This window comes from Chelonoidis abingdonii, chromosome 24, assembly GCF_003597395.2.
Source record: "Chelonoidis abingdonii isolate Lonesome George chromosome 24, CheloAbing_2.0, whole genome shotgun sequence".
Classification (NCBI taxonomy): Eukaryota; Metazoa; Chordata; order Testudines; family Testudinidae; genus Chelonoidis; species Chelonoidis abingdonii.
The window spans coordinates 6967994-6986947 of record NC_133792.1 but is presented as its reverse complement, the minus strand read 5'-3'; the positions used below and the strand labels follow the sequence as shown (position 1 = coordinate 6986947).

Here is an 18954-nt window from a genome sequence, read left to right as displayed (position 1 = left end):
ATTGGAGAAACGGTCTGAGGTAAACCGGATGAAGTTCAATAAAGACAAATGCAAAGTGCTCCACTTAGGAAGGAAAATCAGTTTCACACATACAGAATGGGAAGAGACTGTCTAGGAAGGAGTATGGCAGAAAGAGATCTAGGGGTCATAGTGGACCACAAGCTAAATATGAGTCAACAGTGGGATATTGTTGCAAAAAAAGCAAACGTGATTCTGGGATGCATTAACAGGTGTGTTGTAAACAAGACACAAGAAGTCATTCTTCCGCTCTGCTCTGCGCTGGTTAGGCCTCAACTGGAGTATTGTCCAGTTCTGGGCACCGCATTTTCAAGAAAGATGTGGAGAAATTGGAGAGGGTCCAGAGAAGAGCAACAAGAATGATTAAAGAGTCTGAGAACATGACCTAGGAAGGAAGGCTGAAAGAATTGGGTTTATTTAGTTTGGAAAAGAGAAGACAGAGGGACATGATAGCAGTTTTCGGTATCTAAAAGGGTGTCGTCAGGAGAGGGAGAAAACTTGTTCACCTTAGCCTCTAATGATAGAACAAGAAGCAATGGGCTTAAACTGCAGCAAGGGAGATTTAGTTTGGACATTAGGAAAAAGTTCCTAACTGTCAGGGTAGTTAAGCACTGGAATAAATTGCCTCAGGAGTTTGTGGAATTCCATCTCTGGAGATATTTAAGAGTAGGTTAGATAAATGTCTATCAGGGATGGTCTAGACAGTATTTGGTCCTGCCATGAGGGCAGGGGACTGGACTCGATGACCTCTTGAGGTCCCTTCCAGTCCTAGAATCTCTGAATTCTAGATGCCCAACGTGAGACCTAGTGATTATTAAACACACACCACTGCATCTTTGCTGCCATGACTCATGGTCCACAACACCCAGATCTGTTCACATATGGAGGCACAATGAAAATTCATAAAAAAACAAAAAACATCTGCTGCTTTATAGTCTAGTTTTATTTTGCCAGGTGAGTCAAGTATGGCAAGATCCCATACAAGAACATATTAAGACCAAAGGAAAGGAAAAAATCCACTGCGGCCAGGATCTCTGAAGCAATATACAGAGTTCTGAAGTCTGCACTCAGGGCTAGGGGGAACAGAGAGAGAGAGAACACATGCATCATGGACACAACTTCTATTCTCACGGCACGGGATCGATGTCCGTGGCTCCCCATGTCAACTCTGCTACCGCCGTTCGGGTTGGTGGAGTTCCGGGATTGACAGGAGCTCGTTCGGGGATTGATATATCACTTCTAGATGAGATTCGATATATTGATCCCCGAGAAATCGATTGCTACCTGCCAATACAGCGGGTAGTGAAGACGTAGCCTCTGTTGAGATTTCCCTTAAAACAGAAGTTTCTGTACTTTCTGGCAATAAAACGAAAGTGTTTTCATCTCCAAGTTTGCATAGCAATGGTTGTGGATAGAAGCAGACTCTAGGATGTTCACTTTTTGAAAAATTATCTAATTAAAAAAATTTGAAAATTGCCCATTCTTGATACTCTACTCAGAGCGTCTCCCTTCTTTTTGCTCTTCTGTAACTTAAAGAAATTCGTAACTCCAGTATTTTGAAGGCATAACCCTTATCGCTTCAGTCAGTGCATTATACAAGCTATTTGAACCTCAACATTTTGTATTTCATCTTTTCCGTTTGCAACAAGCCAACCTGACTGAGTATGGATTATGCAGCTACTTCCGTTCTCTACTGCTGCCAAGGTCTCTCCTCCCCAACCAAACCTGAGCCAGGGAAGGAGGGTGGCCAAGCAAGGGAAGCAGCTGGGGAGTTGGGACAGATGGGTGTGCGGTAGTCACTGGGGGGAAACCATATGGGGCCAGCATGCAGGCTGGTCGACTATCAGTGACCTGCTATTTCGGGAAACTCTGGCAGGAGAGTGGCTCTTCCAACAGCTTCAGATCCATGGTCTCCCTCTTGTCTGCAGTCAGCCTCAGATACCATCGCTCCTTGCTCTCCCTTCCCAAATGACAGGGGGCCAGGGAGGGGATGTGCCACAGGGTAGTTAGCGGCATATGGAATGGGGACGAGGGTGCACTGGGAGCAGGATTACTGGTGTAGCAGCACAGAGGTGGGTTGTGCTGCAGCAGGGGGACTGGAGCAGTCCTAAAGCAACGAGCGCTACTGCAGCACTAACCCTGAGTGGCTGCCCCAAGCATGGCCTCGCCCCACTACACCAGAGGGGGTGAAGGAGAGACTAGAGAGCGAGCACTGGACTGGAACTTACGAGACCTGGGCTCTACGCACAGCTCTGCCACTGACCTGCTAGGTGACCTCAGGTAAATCATGCCAATGCTTTGTTCCTCAGTTTCCCCAGTGAAATGGGGATGATGATGACGATGTTGACCTCCTCTATAAAGCACTTTAAAAGCTAGTGATGAAAAGCGCTTCGGCTGTTTTTATTATAGAGCTGTGTCCTGGAGGCAGAAATTGAGCCTGTGGCTCCAGGAAACCCCATCTTGGCATACACACACTTCCTCCCATGCAACCCCTCTAACATGGGAGTAGCTCCCCATAAAACAGCTGCAAGGTCTTTCCTCCTGCAGGCTCTTCCTCTGCAGCGAGGTCTACAAGAAAGACTTGACAGTGGTTAGGCAGCTGCTGTGCTGTGGCTGCTACTTTCCATGCTGACCACTGTTTCCCTGTACTCCCCTGTCTCTTTGGTGCAGCCCTTTGTTGTCTCATGTCTTAAGTGGCAAGCTCCTGGGATAGTTTTGTTATGAGCCCATGGCCACTCTGGTGGTACGCTGGCTCATGCAAGCCATCTCCAAGTGACTAACCACCACCCGCATGGAGTGAGGTGACTTGGGTGGCCCTCTGCTCAGTGCAGCTAGCCTCCAAGGGGCCAGCCCACACTTATATCTGCGTTCCATTGCTCCACTTCAGTAGCAGGCAGCCAGAGTCCCCTCGACCAATGGGGCAAGAGGTGGCAAATGGCAGCTTGGCCAGTAAGGAGCCTCAAGGGTCCCACAGTTGGCCATGGGATTTACTGGACTAGAAGACCTCTTGATATCTCTTCCAGTCCTACGATTCTATGGTCTTTGACCATAGAGAGTATCAGGTGCTGCTCATTTTGGACTGGGGACCTCAGTCACTTGCTGGCAACAACTCAACACGTCTGCCCTGTTCCTAATGAATGTCTTGAGTTTCCAGGTCCCAGTGATGGCCCTGGTAGATTCTGCCACAGCATCAGGGCAGCATCATGGGGATGAAGGGGAGTGACCTCGTGTGACGGAGCAGGGAGGATTTGACCTGGGAATGTTGCAGGGGAGTTACATTGGGGATGAGAAGGAAGCTACCTGAGCCGGAGGTGGGAGAAGTGACACCTTCTGCCCAGGAGACTGAACAAAGGAGAAGAGGAGCGGGGAGGGGAAGCGGCTAGAGGAATTTTTAGTTTCAGTTTGGGCTGGGTGGTGCAATGCAGGGAACCCCAAGCTGGGGTCTAAGCTCCCTGAACCCCCAGAAGGACTTGACTGAGGGGTCCTGGTTGTGCCTACAAGCTCTGCTGTAGACTGCGTTCCTACTGTCCAATAAACCTTCTGTTTTACTGGCTGGCTGAGTCACAGTGAATCTCAGGAAGAGGAGTGCAGGGCTCTGACTCCACCACACTCCGTGACACCTCGTGCAGGCTCTTCAGTGCAAAGAGAGCCAACTAGCCTGAGCTACGGAGATGGGTACGAATATTGAGGGGAGATGTGACAGTGATGGGAGGTGAAGCCTGTCTGTAACTCTGGTTTCATAAAAAGCATGCCTTTAAAACTGAAACTCCTGAACTTTTCCAATCCTCTCCTCTCCTCCCTACCTAGGCTGCTGTCCAAGGTCTGGGACAGCTGCCAATTACCAGTTGCCGTAGAATAAGCTGGGGAACAGCCAATCCCTGACATCAGGTGTCTAACTTGCCAGGTGCGCCACAACTATGTCACCCCCTATGTCTGAGAGTGATCCACAAGCCCAAAGAGGGAGCTGGAACTAGGCCCTGCCCTGGCTGTCCTGCTCCCACAGGTATGCACAGCCCTTGTCTCCATGAGGTCACAGGGGAGCACCAGTTTTGAACAAAGTATAAAATCTGCAGCCTTGTTCCCTTTTGTTGAGAACCATCTCTCAGCTTGAAAGACTCCAAGAAGCAAGCTGGGGGCAATGTGCGAAACTGCTCAGACTTCAAGGGTTCGCTCCCTCTGCCTGATTACACAACCAGGTTTTTACTGCCCCAGAAAATTGTAAGTCTAAAAATGCAAGAAGATATAAAGTTTAAAAACAAGACTTGTCTTCTGAAAAAAAGAATATCATAGAAGCTCAGTAGATCCACAAGAAGCCACCTAGCTATCCTTAGGCAAAGTAAACCTACGCAATACACTGCACACTGAGCCTTCTAGCCAACAAGAGACAGTGCTCAAAGACAAACTGCAGTGTTTGACAATGTCCTGCTTCTGCAAAAGGTTCAGTGGCTTTAGGTAAGTTTCCACCATGGTAGCCAGAGACACTTAGCAGTACACTGAAATGCCTTCACTCTGCAGGAGGCAAAGGTTAGTTTCTCTTATCTCAAAGTCCCGCTCATGAGGCTCAGAGCGAGGCTGGAGTGGGTACTGTGGGCAAAGTCAGTTCCATGGATGGAGTTTCAGCCACCTGGGCTGGACTGGGTTTGCGAAGCTCCAGTTTCTCTCTGAGCTGGTTATAAAGATCCTTCACAGCTTCGCCGCTCTGTGGAACGAGCATTGGGAAAACAAACAAAAGAAGAGTCACACTTCATTCTAGCTGTTACTAGCTGGAACACTAAGTACTAGGACTACTGGGAGTGTTTCAACACAAAGGAAAGTGGGAAGAGGAAGTCATGATATAATTAAGTCAATACTCCATACACTCTGAAAGCTGCTATCTAAACAGAAAACAGGCTCCGGTAAGCAGCTTCAGGGAAAGCAGAGTTACCTTCATCTCCATTTACTTTTCCTTTTGCGACCCTTCTTACCTGCTTGGTAGGTTCCAAAGCCTTCTGGAGTGATTCTAATTTGGCAGGTGCCACTTTGTGATGCAGGTGAAGTAGCAATCTTAGCATGTGTCTATGGACATTCTCTTTTCTGTAAAGAGCAATTGTAAAGTGGTGAAACCAATGTATAGACTACAATGTATAAAACACAACCACACTTTAGAGAGAAAGTTACACAACGTCAGAGCACTGTCTGGGTGTTCAAACACTGGGAGTTTTGTTTTCAATCATCAAAAATACTTAAGTTGTAAAGGAATTGCTTGCATGCTACAGGATGTTATGCTTCTGTAGGCTTGCCAGGAATTAATACAAGGGTTTAGAACTACTAACAAGTTATGTGCATTTATAAATTAGAGAGCTAAAGTTAAATATAATGTTTAAAGTAGAAATTTGATCTGCTACTGAACTGTAAGGACGATGTTGCCCCACTGCAACTTCTGTCTCTGAATAACGACTTAGGGTTTGTGTAATTGTTTATAAATCAACACTTGCTATTTTCAGTGATTTTATTTCTACAGAATTGGTTGCAAAATCTAAACATATAAAAAAAACACCACAAGAGCTATCATAGCCTTTCCAGTGTGAGCTAAGTGAAACAATAGCTCAGAGAGGTGTGGACTGTCCCATTCATCTTGTAAATATTGTGCTTTCTGAAGGATGTCAGTTACCTTGAGCAGGCAGTGAGGAAGAAGCCATCAAAGAGACTGGTACAGAAGTCCTCCAGAGCAAATTCATCAGCCAGCAACGTGACGTTACTGGTGAGCAGGTGCAGGAAAATATCACTGAAGGCCAGGTCACTGAATGTCTCGACTGCACAAGATGAAGAACAATGACTAACAGGCTAGCAAGCATTTGCCTGAAAGCTTTGCCGTGTTAGCAGAAGGCAAGCCTGCTAAAAAAAACTTGATGTGCACTTTGCTGACTGGCCACTGCAGGTGGCTGACTACCTGACCCAGGTATAAAGAGAGGTGGGAAAGAACCCACCTTTGGCTGAGCAGCCATTGAGGAAGAATTCTGGTAGCAGCTAAGCCTGGGCTAGATTCGGTGTTGTTTCGCTGCGAGTTCCTTTTGTGGATAAAGTGGCAAGTTCTGATCCACTGCAAATTTTGGGGACTGTTTAGAGCAGGAAGCTACCTGCTCAGAGAGACAATGTATCTTCCAGTAACATTCCAACCAGTCTACAGCTAATCACATTGCCAGTACAGTGTCTTTCATCCAAGCAATTACAAAAAAACACTGAAGAACCTTCACAAAACTCCTGCTCGGTAGGAAAACATCACCACTGAACAAGTAAACAAACTCATGGGACTTGCACAGGCTCACATGGTGAATCACTAGCAGACCTGAAACTAGCAGAATCCAAGAGAGTTGTCACCAGTAACCACACTCACCCCCATAGCCCTTATTTTCCTCCTTCTAGGCCTTCTATATGTGACAAGTAGGTACAAAACATAAGACTTACCAAGTGCTGGCAGGAGCCTGAGAAAAGCATTCTTGTTCCTCTGTTTAGTTATGTGAAGTATGTAATACAGCCCAACCTCACAGGCTATTCTGTGCTCCTGAAGGAATCTGTTATGGCACAAACAAAGTTTCTTAACCAATAGAACAAGAACCCATTTACCAAAGAGGACCGTACGAAGACAGGGTTCACAGCCTGGAAGCCACAGAGTAGGAAGCAGGGAAATGTCTCAGTAGCTAACCTGAAGTCTCCAATGAAGTGGTGGCTAAGAGAAGGCATTCAGATCTAGGAGAGCTGTCTGCTGCCATGGTCCAAAGAAATAATTATTCAACAAACATTGTTACTTTCCAATAATCAATACTAACTGAACAGTTCATAAGAAGAAAGAAGCTTCAGGATCAAGCTAAACACAATGGAAAATCTGATTCTAATTTATTTTAAAGTTTCCCTGCTCAGACACCAATTCTGCTATGAAATAGTTGTGCCTGTGACTCTAACTGAATGTGGTATTCTGGATACTGACATTCAAACAAGGAGAGTACTGGGAATAAGTGTAAGGTCTGAACATAACTGAGCATATGGAGATCCTTTCTGTCTGCTTTGCAAAGAGAAACCACAAGAAGTTTCTTTTTTAAACCTCCAAACGTTTAGGATTTCAAAGAGAAACCGAAGTCCTCTCATCACATGTACAGTCATCTTATTTCTAGTAGTGCATTTGAAGGTGCTCACTCTCTCACTCAGTCCAAATGCACCTAAATTCAGTAATACCATGAAAGCAGCCACTGTACTCTGCTTGTGTCAAACGTCTCCTTTATTTGAAAACAGCAACACAAAAAAACCTTACTAATTTGTTTTGCAAAGACTGAACTGAAATGTCAGAGCAAGAAACATTAACGTGATGGTCCACCTCCTTGAACCAGGCCTATATAAAAATCAACAGTAAGAAATATTGCTCCACACAGGTTGCTTCAATGTTTTCAAATAGAGGAGAAACTGAGAACTTTGAGAGGATGACACAGGCTCTGCTTCCTTGAAAATGAGGGCAAAGCAATATGATGTGCCTAGTTTAAAAACAGTATTGATGATCAGTCATTTACACCTCCCTAACTGTGTTACTGCTGAGCAGCAGCCATGTTGGTTAGTCAAAGAACTATTCTCTTTCTAATCACTATGAAGGCCTGAACTGATCTTTATTCTTACATGGGTAACAAAAGCTTAAGTACTATAGCAAACCTCTTGTGCTTTCACTCCAAGGTCTCTTTAACCCACTTATGCACAATCTGGTTTAAGCAGCAGTAGCTCACGGTTAATTAATTTTGGCAATACGTTACACAGCAAAATTTTCTTTTTAATGTCAGCTCTGTCTACAATCGACTCTCCTCAGTAGCGTCCATGTAGAAATAACTCAGGCCAAAGGCACCAAGACAATATTATTCTATTCTCATAGGCCTGATTCAGCATATGCCTAACTTTAAGTACACGAGTAGTCACACTGACTATAAAGTACCTTGCTGAATCGAGGCCTTAGAGTTTTGTTGTTTCTTGTGCGGTTGCCTTTCAATCTGAGCCCTTGATAAAAATATCACAGTATTTGAGCTCTCTGACTGGAAACTTTTAAACTGGACAGCACCTTCACTGGCTCCACAGCAGCACTGCCTCTCTCATACTTCTTGCCAGAGACCCCTTGTGTTCTCTCTATTGACCTATTCAAGATCTGTGGTTTTACTGCTGTCTTTTTAAATCAACTGTTCCACTGAATGGAACTGAAGCCTTGAATTAGTTAGGGTTAATTCTTCTCTCTTAATTGTGCCAGATTGCACAAAATGTGCTTCCTCTGTGGTACAGCTAAGCTACCTAAGACTACGTCCATACTACAAATTATTTCGGTATAACTTACATCACTCAGGGGTGTGAATAATCCACATCTCTGAGTGACACAAGTTACACCAACCTAAGCACCAGTGTGGACAGTGGTATGCCGGCAGCAGAGTTTCTCCCACTGACACAGCTGAGAAAGGACTTACTGAGCCAATGGGAGCGTTCTCTCCTGTTGGCTTAGAGAGTCTTCATGAGAAGCAATGCAGCTGCGTCACTGTAAATGATGTAGTGTAGACATAGCCTAATGCTTTGTTGGAAAAAGGATCTAATGTACGTAGGTCGATGACATACTTGGTGAAAGCTTCGGGAATGGTGCTGGGGTAGGGAATTGGCCCTTTCTCTTCTGATGGCAGTTTCTGATCTACGTTGAATGTGTAGTCATCCACCACAAAAGACATCAGCATCGGCAAGAACTTGGTGATCAACTCGTGTTCCTTAGAAGGGGGAAAAAAGCCATTGCAATATAAAAAAGCCATTCAGTATTTATGTAACTTTCCATCCAAGAATCTCAAAGTGTTTAGGTGACATGTAATATTCCCATCCTACAGCTAGAAAAACTAAGGTAAACCATCTACCTATGACCACACAGCAAACCAATGGTAGATAGGAACATAAAACACTGGTATCCAGACACCAAGTCCCTGCTCTAACCACTGACCTCTCTTTTCATGTCCTCCAGTAGAATATAAGGAGATAATCAAGAAACTATCTTTCACTTTGTACACAAGAACACTACTGAAGGAATTTATTTCTGTAACAGAATTACCCCGTGATATATATATCTGGTCTAGAACACCTTATCCTATGTTATTGCAAATGCTGGACACAGAAGGTCTGGGTAAGGACAGAGTAGTATGCTAATGAGTACAAGTCATCTTGTTAATTTCCTGAACCAATATTAACCATTGCACACTTAGTCATGCTCCCAGGAGGAGTGCCAGGGGAAAGTCACACTCATTTCCTCCATTCCCACCAGGACTGGCTCCAGCTTTTTTGCCGCCCCAAGCGGTGAAGCAGGAGAAAAAAAAAAAAAAAAAAAAAGAGAGAAAGAGAGACTGTCGGCGGCACTTCGGCGGCAACTCAACCGTGCTGCTCCATTTTTGGCGGCAATTTGGCGGCGGGTCTTTCGCTCTCCCTCTCTCTCTTTTGCAGCAGCTCAATTGCCGCTGAAGACTCGGATGGGCTGTCCCTTTCCATTGGCCGCCCCAAGCACCTGCTTCCTTCACTGGTGCCTGGAGTCGGCCCCGATTCTGACAGCAGTTGAAAATTATTTATTTTGTATCAATTAAAACAACGGGAAGCGGCAGCGTATGGAACCACAAAGTACATTAAAAACGAAGCAGGTTGTGGAGCTTTTTCCATATAGCATCAATAGGTGAAGAAGGAACCTTTCAAGTAAGTTATGCGGTAAGCCAAGGCTTTGTCGAGGGCCATGTAAGTACCTAATCATCTTACTATTTGACTATTCATGCACATACACCTGGGGGTGCTGGGACAATTTGTAGAGTAGCGGGTGCAGAGAGCCATTGAACCAAACTGTAAACCCTGCATATGATGGAAACCACTTCAAAGCAGGGGGTGCAACAGCACCCCTAGTTCCAGAACCTATGCAAACACCTATGGAATACGTACATCACTGAGGTAAACATGCAGTCAGCCAGCAGTTTATACGGTCAATGCCTCAATCACCCTCCTTGGGGAAGAGCTGCACCACTTTGTAGCACAGAACAGAAACAGCAATGGAGTTTTTGGAGGTTCTTCCCACTGCCCAGTATTGTGGTTAACCTCTCTTCTGTAGACAGCTGAATATAACTTGTCCCAGAGCTACCAAACCTGTTCAGAGTGCAGGCCAGAGGGAAAGTGAGGGGAGGGTCACCTGAGCGATCCAAAATACGCTGTCTAGGGCTTGAATGATACCTCCACAGCATTCCTATCACAACCTGGGGAGGCAGAAGCGCTAGCCACTGAATGACAGTGCAATGAGCTGCTATTAGAGTTCAGGGCCAGGGCCAGGGCCAGCCCCAGCAATGCTATTTTCACATTCATTCTGATCTACAGTCTCGCCATTTGAGCAGAGATCCCAGGAGTTATGAGCCACTGGTGCTGAATTTGTTAGAGGCAAAACTCAGATATAAAAAAGTTAAAGCCCAGATGTTCAAGAATACCAAAAAAGGGGGAGGGGGGGAGTTGACAAGAGGACCCACTTGTGTGTACACTCACCCTACTGGTGCATGCAAATGCCAAGTGTCATCTGTACAAAAGGACGTTTCCAAATTTTGCAAGTGCTTATTAGAGGCATTTGGAAAAGGTGACACTGAGGATTTTTTAAGAAAGAGGAAGATGAAGAAATCAATGAGGAAATACTCTTCGAGAAGCTTACCATTTTAGGCTCCCTGAAGACCTGACTGTCAATCATGTCCCAGGCCCCTTGTCCCAGAGACAGCATCCTTAGCAGTAACAAGAGGTCTGGGCTTTCCTACAAATTCAAATTTAATAAAAATTATGTTCTTCCTCAATTCTCTACATGCTGGAGATTTATTTGGAAGTAATTTATATTCAGTGGTTTTCTTGGATTCAGAAGCATTATCCAGAGACGTTAGATCGCAAAAGTCTGCAAGGGGCTGCCAATTTCTATGATTTAAATAATGAATTATAGCTCAGAGGGCCTCAAACAACCACAAATGCTACAGAACACACCTCAGTGTAATAATTTTATAGTGTGCTTGGAGATATTCAGGCCATCTGATCAGATGACTGGTTAGAAACCTTTCAAGAACAATCTGACATCATAAAGTACAATGTGTGTCAGAATGAAACTATTCGTGTTTGTCAGTAAATATCCAATATTGAGTGTGTAAAAATGATATTGGCCTTTTTGTGAGCTTGAAAGAATAAGAAGAAATTATTTAATTTGACAATGAAAAAGCAGCCCAAGAGATGAAATATAGGGAGTGTTTCTATTGAGATCCTTGTATGGTTCCCATCATAGGAGCTGAGTCCTGATCCACTGGGGGCAAAGATTCACATTCTTGTTGCACAGCCCATGAGTACCCAGTTCATACCAGGGAAACTGAGGATCCAACCAGCAGACCGCATTCTAAGTCCTTTCTATGGCTGAACGGTGGTCACTTGCCAGCTGCCATTCCCGATGTAATTCTGCCTCGCCTGCCGAGGGATAGTCGGCAGCCAAATGCAGCACTACAGACAGCAAGTGTCTCACAACACTATTAAGTGTGCCATCATCTTCTCCGCGTGGCTGATGTAAATGCAGAGCAACAACTATAATTTTACATTCAGATGGTTCAATAAAGTGGTCAACAGAGATAACTCTCTCTCCGCTTACACCATTCACTTTACTATATCCCCTTACCACCAGCCCAACAGCACAGGGAGTAAAGAATGCTGTAACTGAAGCAGGAATTCAAGTAGGCAGAAAGCAGTTGCCTGCAAGTATCTAGTAGAGAGTCAGAAACGTTAAGAGGGCACCGTCAACTTGAAAAATCACATTTGTCTGAAAATTGTGTACCTACCATAATTACATAACATCTAAAATTACTACAAATGAAAGAAATCAGGACAAAATGTATGTTTTTCCTCTTTTTCAGTTTACTTGTGCATTTGATAGCGCACAGTTTCATTCCTTCTCCTGTAATGTCAGTCAGTTTCTCCCTTGCTGAAAAATGCAGTCCTGAACCTGAACAGGGCCCATTTGTAATCTGTGCAGGTTTTTCAGACTCACCCTGGGCAAGGTGTCTTGCCCAACCAGCTCTTGAAGATGCCGTATGGTACTCAGAGCTAAGGTGTTAATGGCAAAGGGATCACACAAGATCATTGATAAATCCCTGAAGAGAAACAGAACCACAAATGCATTTTATATATACACACTAACAAACCCCATGGCCCAACCACACACCCAGCCACAGAATACCAAAACCTATGAGGGAAGGAAGACAGGAAGGAAAAACTATAATGATAAAACCTAATGTATTATATCAACTGAAACATATTTCTGCCTTAGATCGCTAATTAGATGCTTAAAAGTGGCAAGTCCTGCCTGATTAAAAAAAACAACAACTCCTTTAACTTTTGTTTTACAGGCCACTGACTAGTTAGAGCCCGGGGACAGGATACTGAGAATAAATCTGTTATCTTGCCGAAAGCACTAAGAAGGGCTATGTTTGGCAATGACTAGTTTTGTTACTAGACACTTGTGGAGAATTAACAACTGAAGTAAATCTCAGCCCCTCTGGATAATGGGAACATCGCTATCAATCGCTCAGTTTCATGAGCCTGAACTGCTCACCCCAATACTTGTTCTTGTCCTTTCTTCACTCCGTCCAGGAACCCTTGCAGCTCTCGAGCTCTCTTGTTATCCACAAACTTCTCCCGAATGCAGGCATCTAAGCACCAGGTGAACTGCAAAGAAAGGAAACGTTGTTAACACACTCATGGCAACTCCTCTAAACTAGCACTACAATATACGAATCGCCTCAAGGCTTCAATGTAATACTGTTGGCTTGATATTTAATTAAATACACCTGCATAAGCCTTTCCGACCCTCCCCAACAGTTGTACAGGAAGCTGCAACATTGGATACACCACACATCAGTTTTAAGACTCTTGCCGACTTTTCAAAGGCTTCAAATCTAGTGACAAAACAGGTCCTTAATTAGTGAGCCTTTTGCATTAAGCTCCTACAGGTATTCTAATTATGTTCAAATGCCACCATCAGTGCAACAGAACATCGGTTCGTGCAGCAGCATGTGAAGAGAGAAGACAAAGTTTCTAATCCATACAAACAGCATCAACCTCCGACCAGCAGTATCTGCTGCTTGCACACTCCTGTGTGTATTGGGAAGTTCTAGCGGGGGTCTGACATCAGGAGCAGAGGAAGCCCAAGAGGCATCCAAACACACAAGATCACGCTATGAAGCTGTTGTACAGCAGGTTCAACTGGCATCACCTTTTCCTCTCCCACAACAAGCATTCCCTGAAAATTAACATGTACTATGTATTATGTGAATATAGCTCATGGCCCACCCCCATCAATGTGGGATCACATACACGATGGAGTACATGGTAACTGAGGGGGCAGTATCACTTAGTAGTAAGAACATGGGATTGGAAGTCAGATGACCTAGACTTTATTCCTGGTTCTATCATTGACTTACACTGGAAATTTGGACAAGCCATAACTCCTATGTGTTAGTCTCTCCATCTACATTAAAACCACATATTCCTCATAAGAATGTTGTGGATCTTGATCAATTCATGTTTCTGAAGTGCTTGGAGTCCACCATACAGAAGATGCTAAATATATTTCTCATCACTGGTATCTTTTCTTCAGAAGCACACATCGCACGAGAAATAAGCTTTGTAAATAATGTAACCAGGACGTGAGAGTAGAATGCGACTCTGCATTTATAGCGGATGAATGACTTAATTCACATTACAAATGCCAACGCAGCGCTAAATTAGTCAGCAAAACTTCTTATATTTTAATTATTATTAATTTTCTGCTCTTTATACTTCAAGATCCATAGTACTTCCCAAACCAAACTAATGAAATGCAATCACTTCTGGGCAAAGAGCATCAGTTTGGGCACAGTCCTATGCACAACCGGGAGTGGAAGAAAACTGGCCAAGAACACTGGGGCAAACCAACGGCATGAACTTTGTTTTTGGCAGCATCCACGTAGGTCGGATGATACGCTGTTTTTTAAGACTTCATACCAAGTACCCCAAACACCACGATGAACAATTTATCTACCATACAAAGACAAAGGGCTTTGTTAACACTGCTGGGATTTGAACCTGTCATTCCAAGGACTATAAGAATTTCAGACTTGAGGTTTGAACCATTTTCTATGCCTGGAGATAATATACTCTCTCGGTTATTGACCTTCAAGGCAGCAGGCACAAAAGAGAGCTGCTCAGACTGAAAACTCCAAAGTACTGTTTGTGCCTGGTCCATCTATTCATTACCTTGTGACAGGGGTCAACAGTACAGATCTCGCTGATGTCCAGGTCATGCAATGACATCAGGAGCTCTGCCCGTAACGTGCAGTAATGGACATTCCTCGTCCGAAGGAACAATGTTCTTAGGAACTGTAGCACCATGTCATATAGCTTCACATTCTTCCCAATCATCTGTGTCAGCTTCTGAACCACCTAAAGCCCAAATGGAAAAAGACACACTTAGTACCAAAAGCTATTCCTACATGACAGCTTTCAAACTATTTCATTATTTGATCCATCAGTTGTGGAATGCCTGAACTAAAACATACAGCTTTAAAGGACATTTCACACCAGACTTTTTCAGCATTTCAACTCCATTTGTGCTTTAATTGATATTTGTCTAAACTTTTGTAATTGCAAGACCTTCTGTTCCCTTGGCTAAACAATCTGACCTATTATACCAAGTATACCAGTAGGAATTGTTTTTTGTTGTAAATGTGATCTTAGAGTTTTATACTGCCATCTATCACCATAGTTCGAGTGCCCACCACGTAAAATCAAAAGTAATAGCAAAGTCCCTAGAGACTTCATGGAGTCTCTGGCATTTCCCCCTTTTTGGGATAAGAACACTGCTTGGGGCATGGATTTGGGTTTTTTTTAAATCATTTTAATAAAATGTGTATAGTGGGAGTGTCTAAAAGCACCACTGCAACAGAGATGCTACAAGTACATAGGAAGGCACAATCCTTGTCCTGAAGAACTTACAATCGGATTTAAGACAAGTTAACGAGGGCAGTATACAACAGGAAGGAAGAGTGGCTGGGGCAAGGTTTAACATTAATAAGATCACACTGTCCTATAGGTTAGCTACATGCACAGCTTTTGATGCTTCTTCCCATTTTTTTTTGTTGAACTATTATTATTTCCTGCAAAAACAAAATAAAAATTGTAACCCCCCCAAACCCTGATTTAACTGCCAGAGGTGCTTAGATACTATAACGATGGGCATGGTATTAAATCCCACACTGATAGACAGAACCGGGGAAAAATATTATTGGCTAAACATGTTGTTTAGCTATTTAAATGTTATTTTTTAAAATCCGCTTGAACAAAAGATTAACCTATTACTTTATTCACTAGGTGCTAGTCTAATAAACATAATGTTCAGTATTGTTATATTTGTAACTATTAAATATAAGATTAACCTGTTGATTTAATTAAGACGTCTTTAATGAAGATGAACTAACACTAAATAATTAGCCAAAATATTTGCATAGCTTTTTCCAGGTGGTAGCAAAGTTGTGAGGCCAGACGAACACTCAGTTATCTGATGATGCTGGCAGGACAGGAACCCAATATGCTCTCTTTTCAAGGCAGAGATTGGAGATTTCCATTCCAAACTTCCCTGTAAAAGTTCTCCCTGCTCTTACCTCTCCCTGACGTCTCATTTTTGGAGAGGGACTGAAGAAGTTGTGCAAGACAGAGAGATCACTACTAAAGAGAGTGTTTTCTTTCTCCAGGATGTACTGTTTCAGCAATGGGGACACCTCATCGCCAAACAGAGCTTGGTTATCCTGCCAGATCTGGCGCTTCACCTCCACGGCACATGCTTTGTATAAATCCTTATCCGCCATCACTAACTTCAGTTTCTTCTCAGGGACCTGGGAACAACAGTGCAGTCTCAGTAAAGAGTTAGGGGTTCACCTACCTGACTGTTAAAATGGTAAGTAGTTGACTACAAGGCAGATCTAAATCACAACCTTGAACTGGCCAGTAACTTCTACAACCAATGCAATTAAAACCCAAGGAAACAGCAGAGACACTTCTTTCATGACCCTACCCATCCAACACCACCCTAGTTTTAAAGTTTTTAGCTTCCTAAAGAAAGCATTACATTTTCCTTCAGTTAATTTTGAAAAAAACATCTTCTCTTATTAAAAAAGGAGCACAGCATTCTATGGTGACGGTTCAAAACTCTAGTCAATAGCATACAATAGCACCAGTACAGGTTCTGAAGCTATTACGTTAAAGATATTGTAGTGCCTTAAATGAAGAGTTGTTTCCTCTTAAGTACCACTTTCCAGAAGTATTGTCCCCTTTTAAAATCTGGCTGCATCCTTCAAATACTTGCCATTTAAATCAGTTCTGGAAGAGCCCCCTACCACTGAGCTCAAACTATTTTTGGGAAAGATAGGGGGAACATGCACATTTTAAAAACAGAAGAACAAACGTCTCTCTCTAAGTAGAGTGTGCTTTATGAAATATGAAATGCTTTTTGAACTACATTAAATTAACTGATATGAGAATCAAACAAAGCATAAGACAAATTCTTCTGCCAGAGAATAACAAACTGACTGAAGAATTTGCAAACGTGGCATATAGCCTGGCTAACAGCACAGAATGAAAGGGGCTGTAACCAGGAGATACAGCAGATTTTACCTTGGGGAGGTGTTTCATGACACACATCACCACAGGCTGTATAGATGGCATCTTGACCAAGGAAAAGCTTTTCTCCAGCAGATCCTCCAGCTTTTTGTATCTGGAAACATGATAGCAAGAAAAGTTGCTAGGTAAAGTTTTCAAAATTCCTGAGTGACTTAGGGTCCTAAGTGCTTAAGACACTTTTGAAAAAGTGACCAAGGCATTTAAGCTTTTTGAAAACTTTACCTGCCACGATTAATTTTGCAATTAATTTCTAATGATGATTAATAATCAGCAGCAAGATCAGCAACACACCTTTCCTCAACCTTTCCTTCTGAGGCAATGGCTGAAACTCTCTCTAACAATTTCTCTCTCAGCTCATCAAATACAGACTGATGAAATTCCAGCCTAGGGGTACCATGGAGGTCCAAGAATGGCAGAGCAGACTGGAGAGAGGGCAGGAGGACTCCATTTTCTGTCTAGCAAAACAAAGACCATACAGAGTTATAAATCTGGATTAAACACAAATTCCTTGCTGGCAATAAATAACAAGACAGAGTACTAAAACGACTTATGTTAAGAAAACGTAAGCACTCGGATACATTTAAATGGTCATTATTGAGTAAGAAACAATATAAGTCCTTAGTTATGCTACTAGCGCTAGTGTAATATTATTAACGTTAAAAAAACTTAAAAATCTAGTTCACTTTTCATCACTGATGCCATTTGTTTCCTTTTTATTCAACTGAGGCAATGAAGAAAGACTAGCAAGTTTCCTTTTCTAGTTCTCATGCAATAGTGCAACACTGGAGTGTGGACACACTAGCACAATAGAGTCCTGGTCCGTACCTCTGACTCCTAGGCATGGGTAGTAAACGGTACAGAGGAAAGTTTATTTGTTTAAAAAATATTGTTCCATTAACATTTATCCATTTGTATACAAAAGCATTCACATTTTTTTAAATTATCCTTAAATCTGGGACCTGAAGTACCTTACAATGTTTCTCTAATCATTCAAAAATCTACCAGGATTTTTAAAATGGTTGCATTTGGCTAGCTTACGCTAAACTCCATTATAAAGTTGGGTTAATCTAAATATATAAACTGCCACTGCTGAAATATACCAAAGCTTTGCTAAACGATCAATGCCCCAATCTTAAGAACACTGAAGCATCCTGTAATGACACATGCAATAGTTCCATGAAGTCTTAGAGATGCCATGTAACATACACAGTCAGCTTTCATTTGTATTACAAAAAATTACATTGCAGAGGTGAAAAGATACTACAGAGCACCAGTGTGTTAAGAGCCAAGAGTAACCAAAGCTTCCTTTTCACATTATATCCTGCATTAAGCTGCAAAAAACAAAACCTGAAAGCTACTCTCACAACTGTCAAATCCTGTTCAATTGGGAGGGAAACTCCCTTCATTTTAAAAGCAGCCTTTAAAGAGTCCCCTTGTGATGAGGGCCTCCAAAGTTTGTCTCAATTATAACTTTAAAAAAAAATCCTGGATCTATTTTTAAATCCTTCATTGAAGTTGTCCCACATCTTGTAAGCAGCTGGGAGCAAATGAGGCTGCAATATAATGGGAGGATGACCGAAGGTGAAAAAGTGAAGCCCATGTCAAGCAACAGGGAACAGCACTCAAGCAGAGTCGGGATCAGAAACAACTAGAGGAGGTGTCAGAGAATAAGACCTGCAGCAATGGGACACCACCGTGAGGGATGCCATGGCACCTGGAACCCTTTCCCTGAGGCCAGTGACCCAGACCCACCCAGCCCCTCTCGAAGTCCTGGGACCCAGGCCCCGAGTCCAGGCTGACCCGCGTGTGGACTGGACGGGACGGGGCTCGGGCTCGGCGCGCCGCGCACAGGCACCTAAAAGACCCCACCGCGGTGGGAGTCTGCCCGAGACCCAGCTGGGCCAGCGGAGAGCTCCGGCCACCCTACCCGCGCCTGGGCAGAGCAACTCCCGCCCTGGGGATCCCCGCGCCGCGCCGCGCCGCGCCGCGCCCCCGGTACCTCCCCCATCAGGCCCGCGCCCTCCACCTGGAACTGCTCGATGGCCTTGAGCGGCTCGGTGCAGTTGGTCAGCGTCTCCTTCAGGTCCTCCCCATTGGCCACCCCGAGCTCCTGCAGCCCCGCGAACATAGCGGCGGCTTCCGCGAGCCTGGCCGGGTCCGCCCCCCCCCTCGTTTCCGTAGGGTCGGCCCGGTCCGCCCCCGCTGTCGCCCCCC

General features: G+C 43.8%; 1 protein-coding gene across 1 annotated transcript; it reads right to left on the bottom strand.

Moving 5' to 3' along the window:
- Positions 1-940: 940 nt before the first annotated feature.
- Positions 941-18954, bottom strand: NELFB (negative elongation factor complex member B). The gene is made up of 13 exons (XM_032765195.2): positions 18767-18954; positions 17032-17195; positions 16735-16834; positions 15726-15956; positions 14323-14508; positions 12641-12753; positions 12077-12179; positions 10718-10813; positions 8629-8771; positions 6463-6569; positions 5669-5810; positions 4983-5091; positions 941-4717 (listed from the first exon to the last, which is right to left on the bottom strand). Exons 1-13 carry the CDS (start codon positions 18866-18868, stop codon positions 4580-4582), a joined length of 1734 nt encoding a protein of 577 aa, XP_032621086.1. The 5' UTR covers positions 18869-18954; the 3' UTR covers positions 941-4579.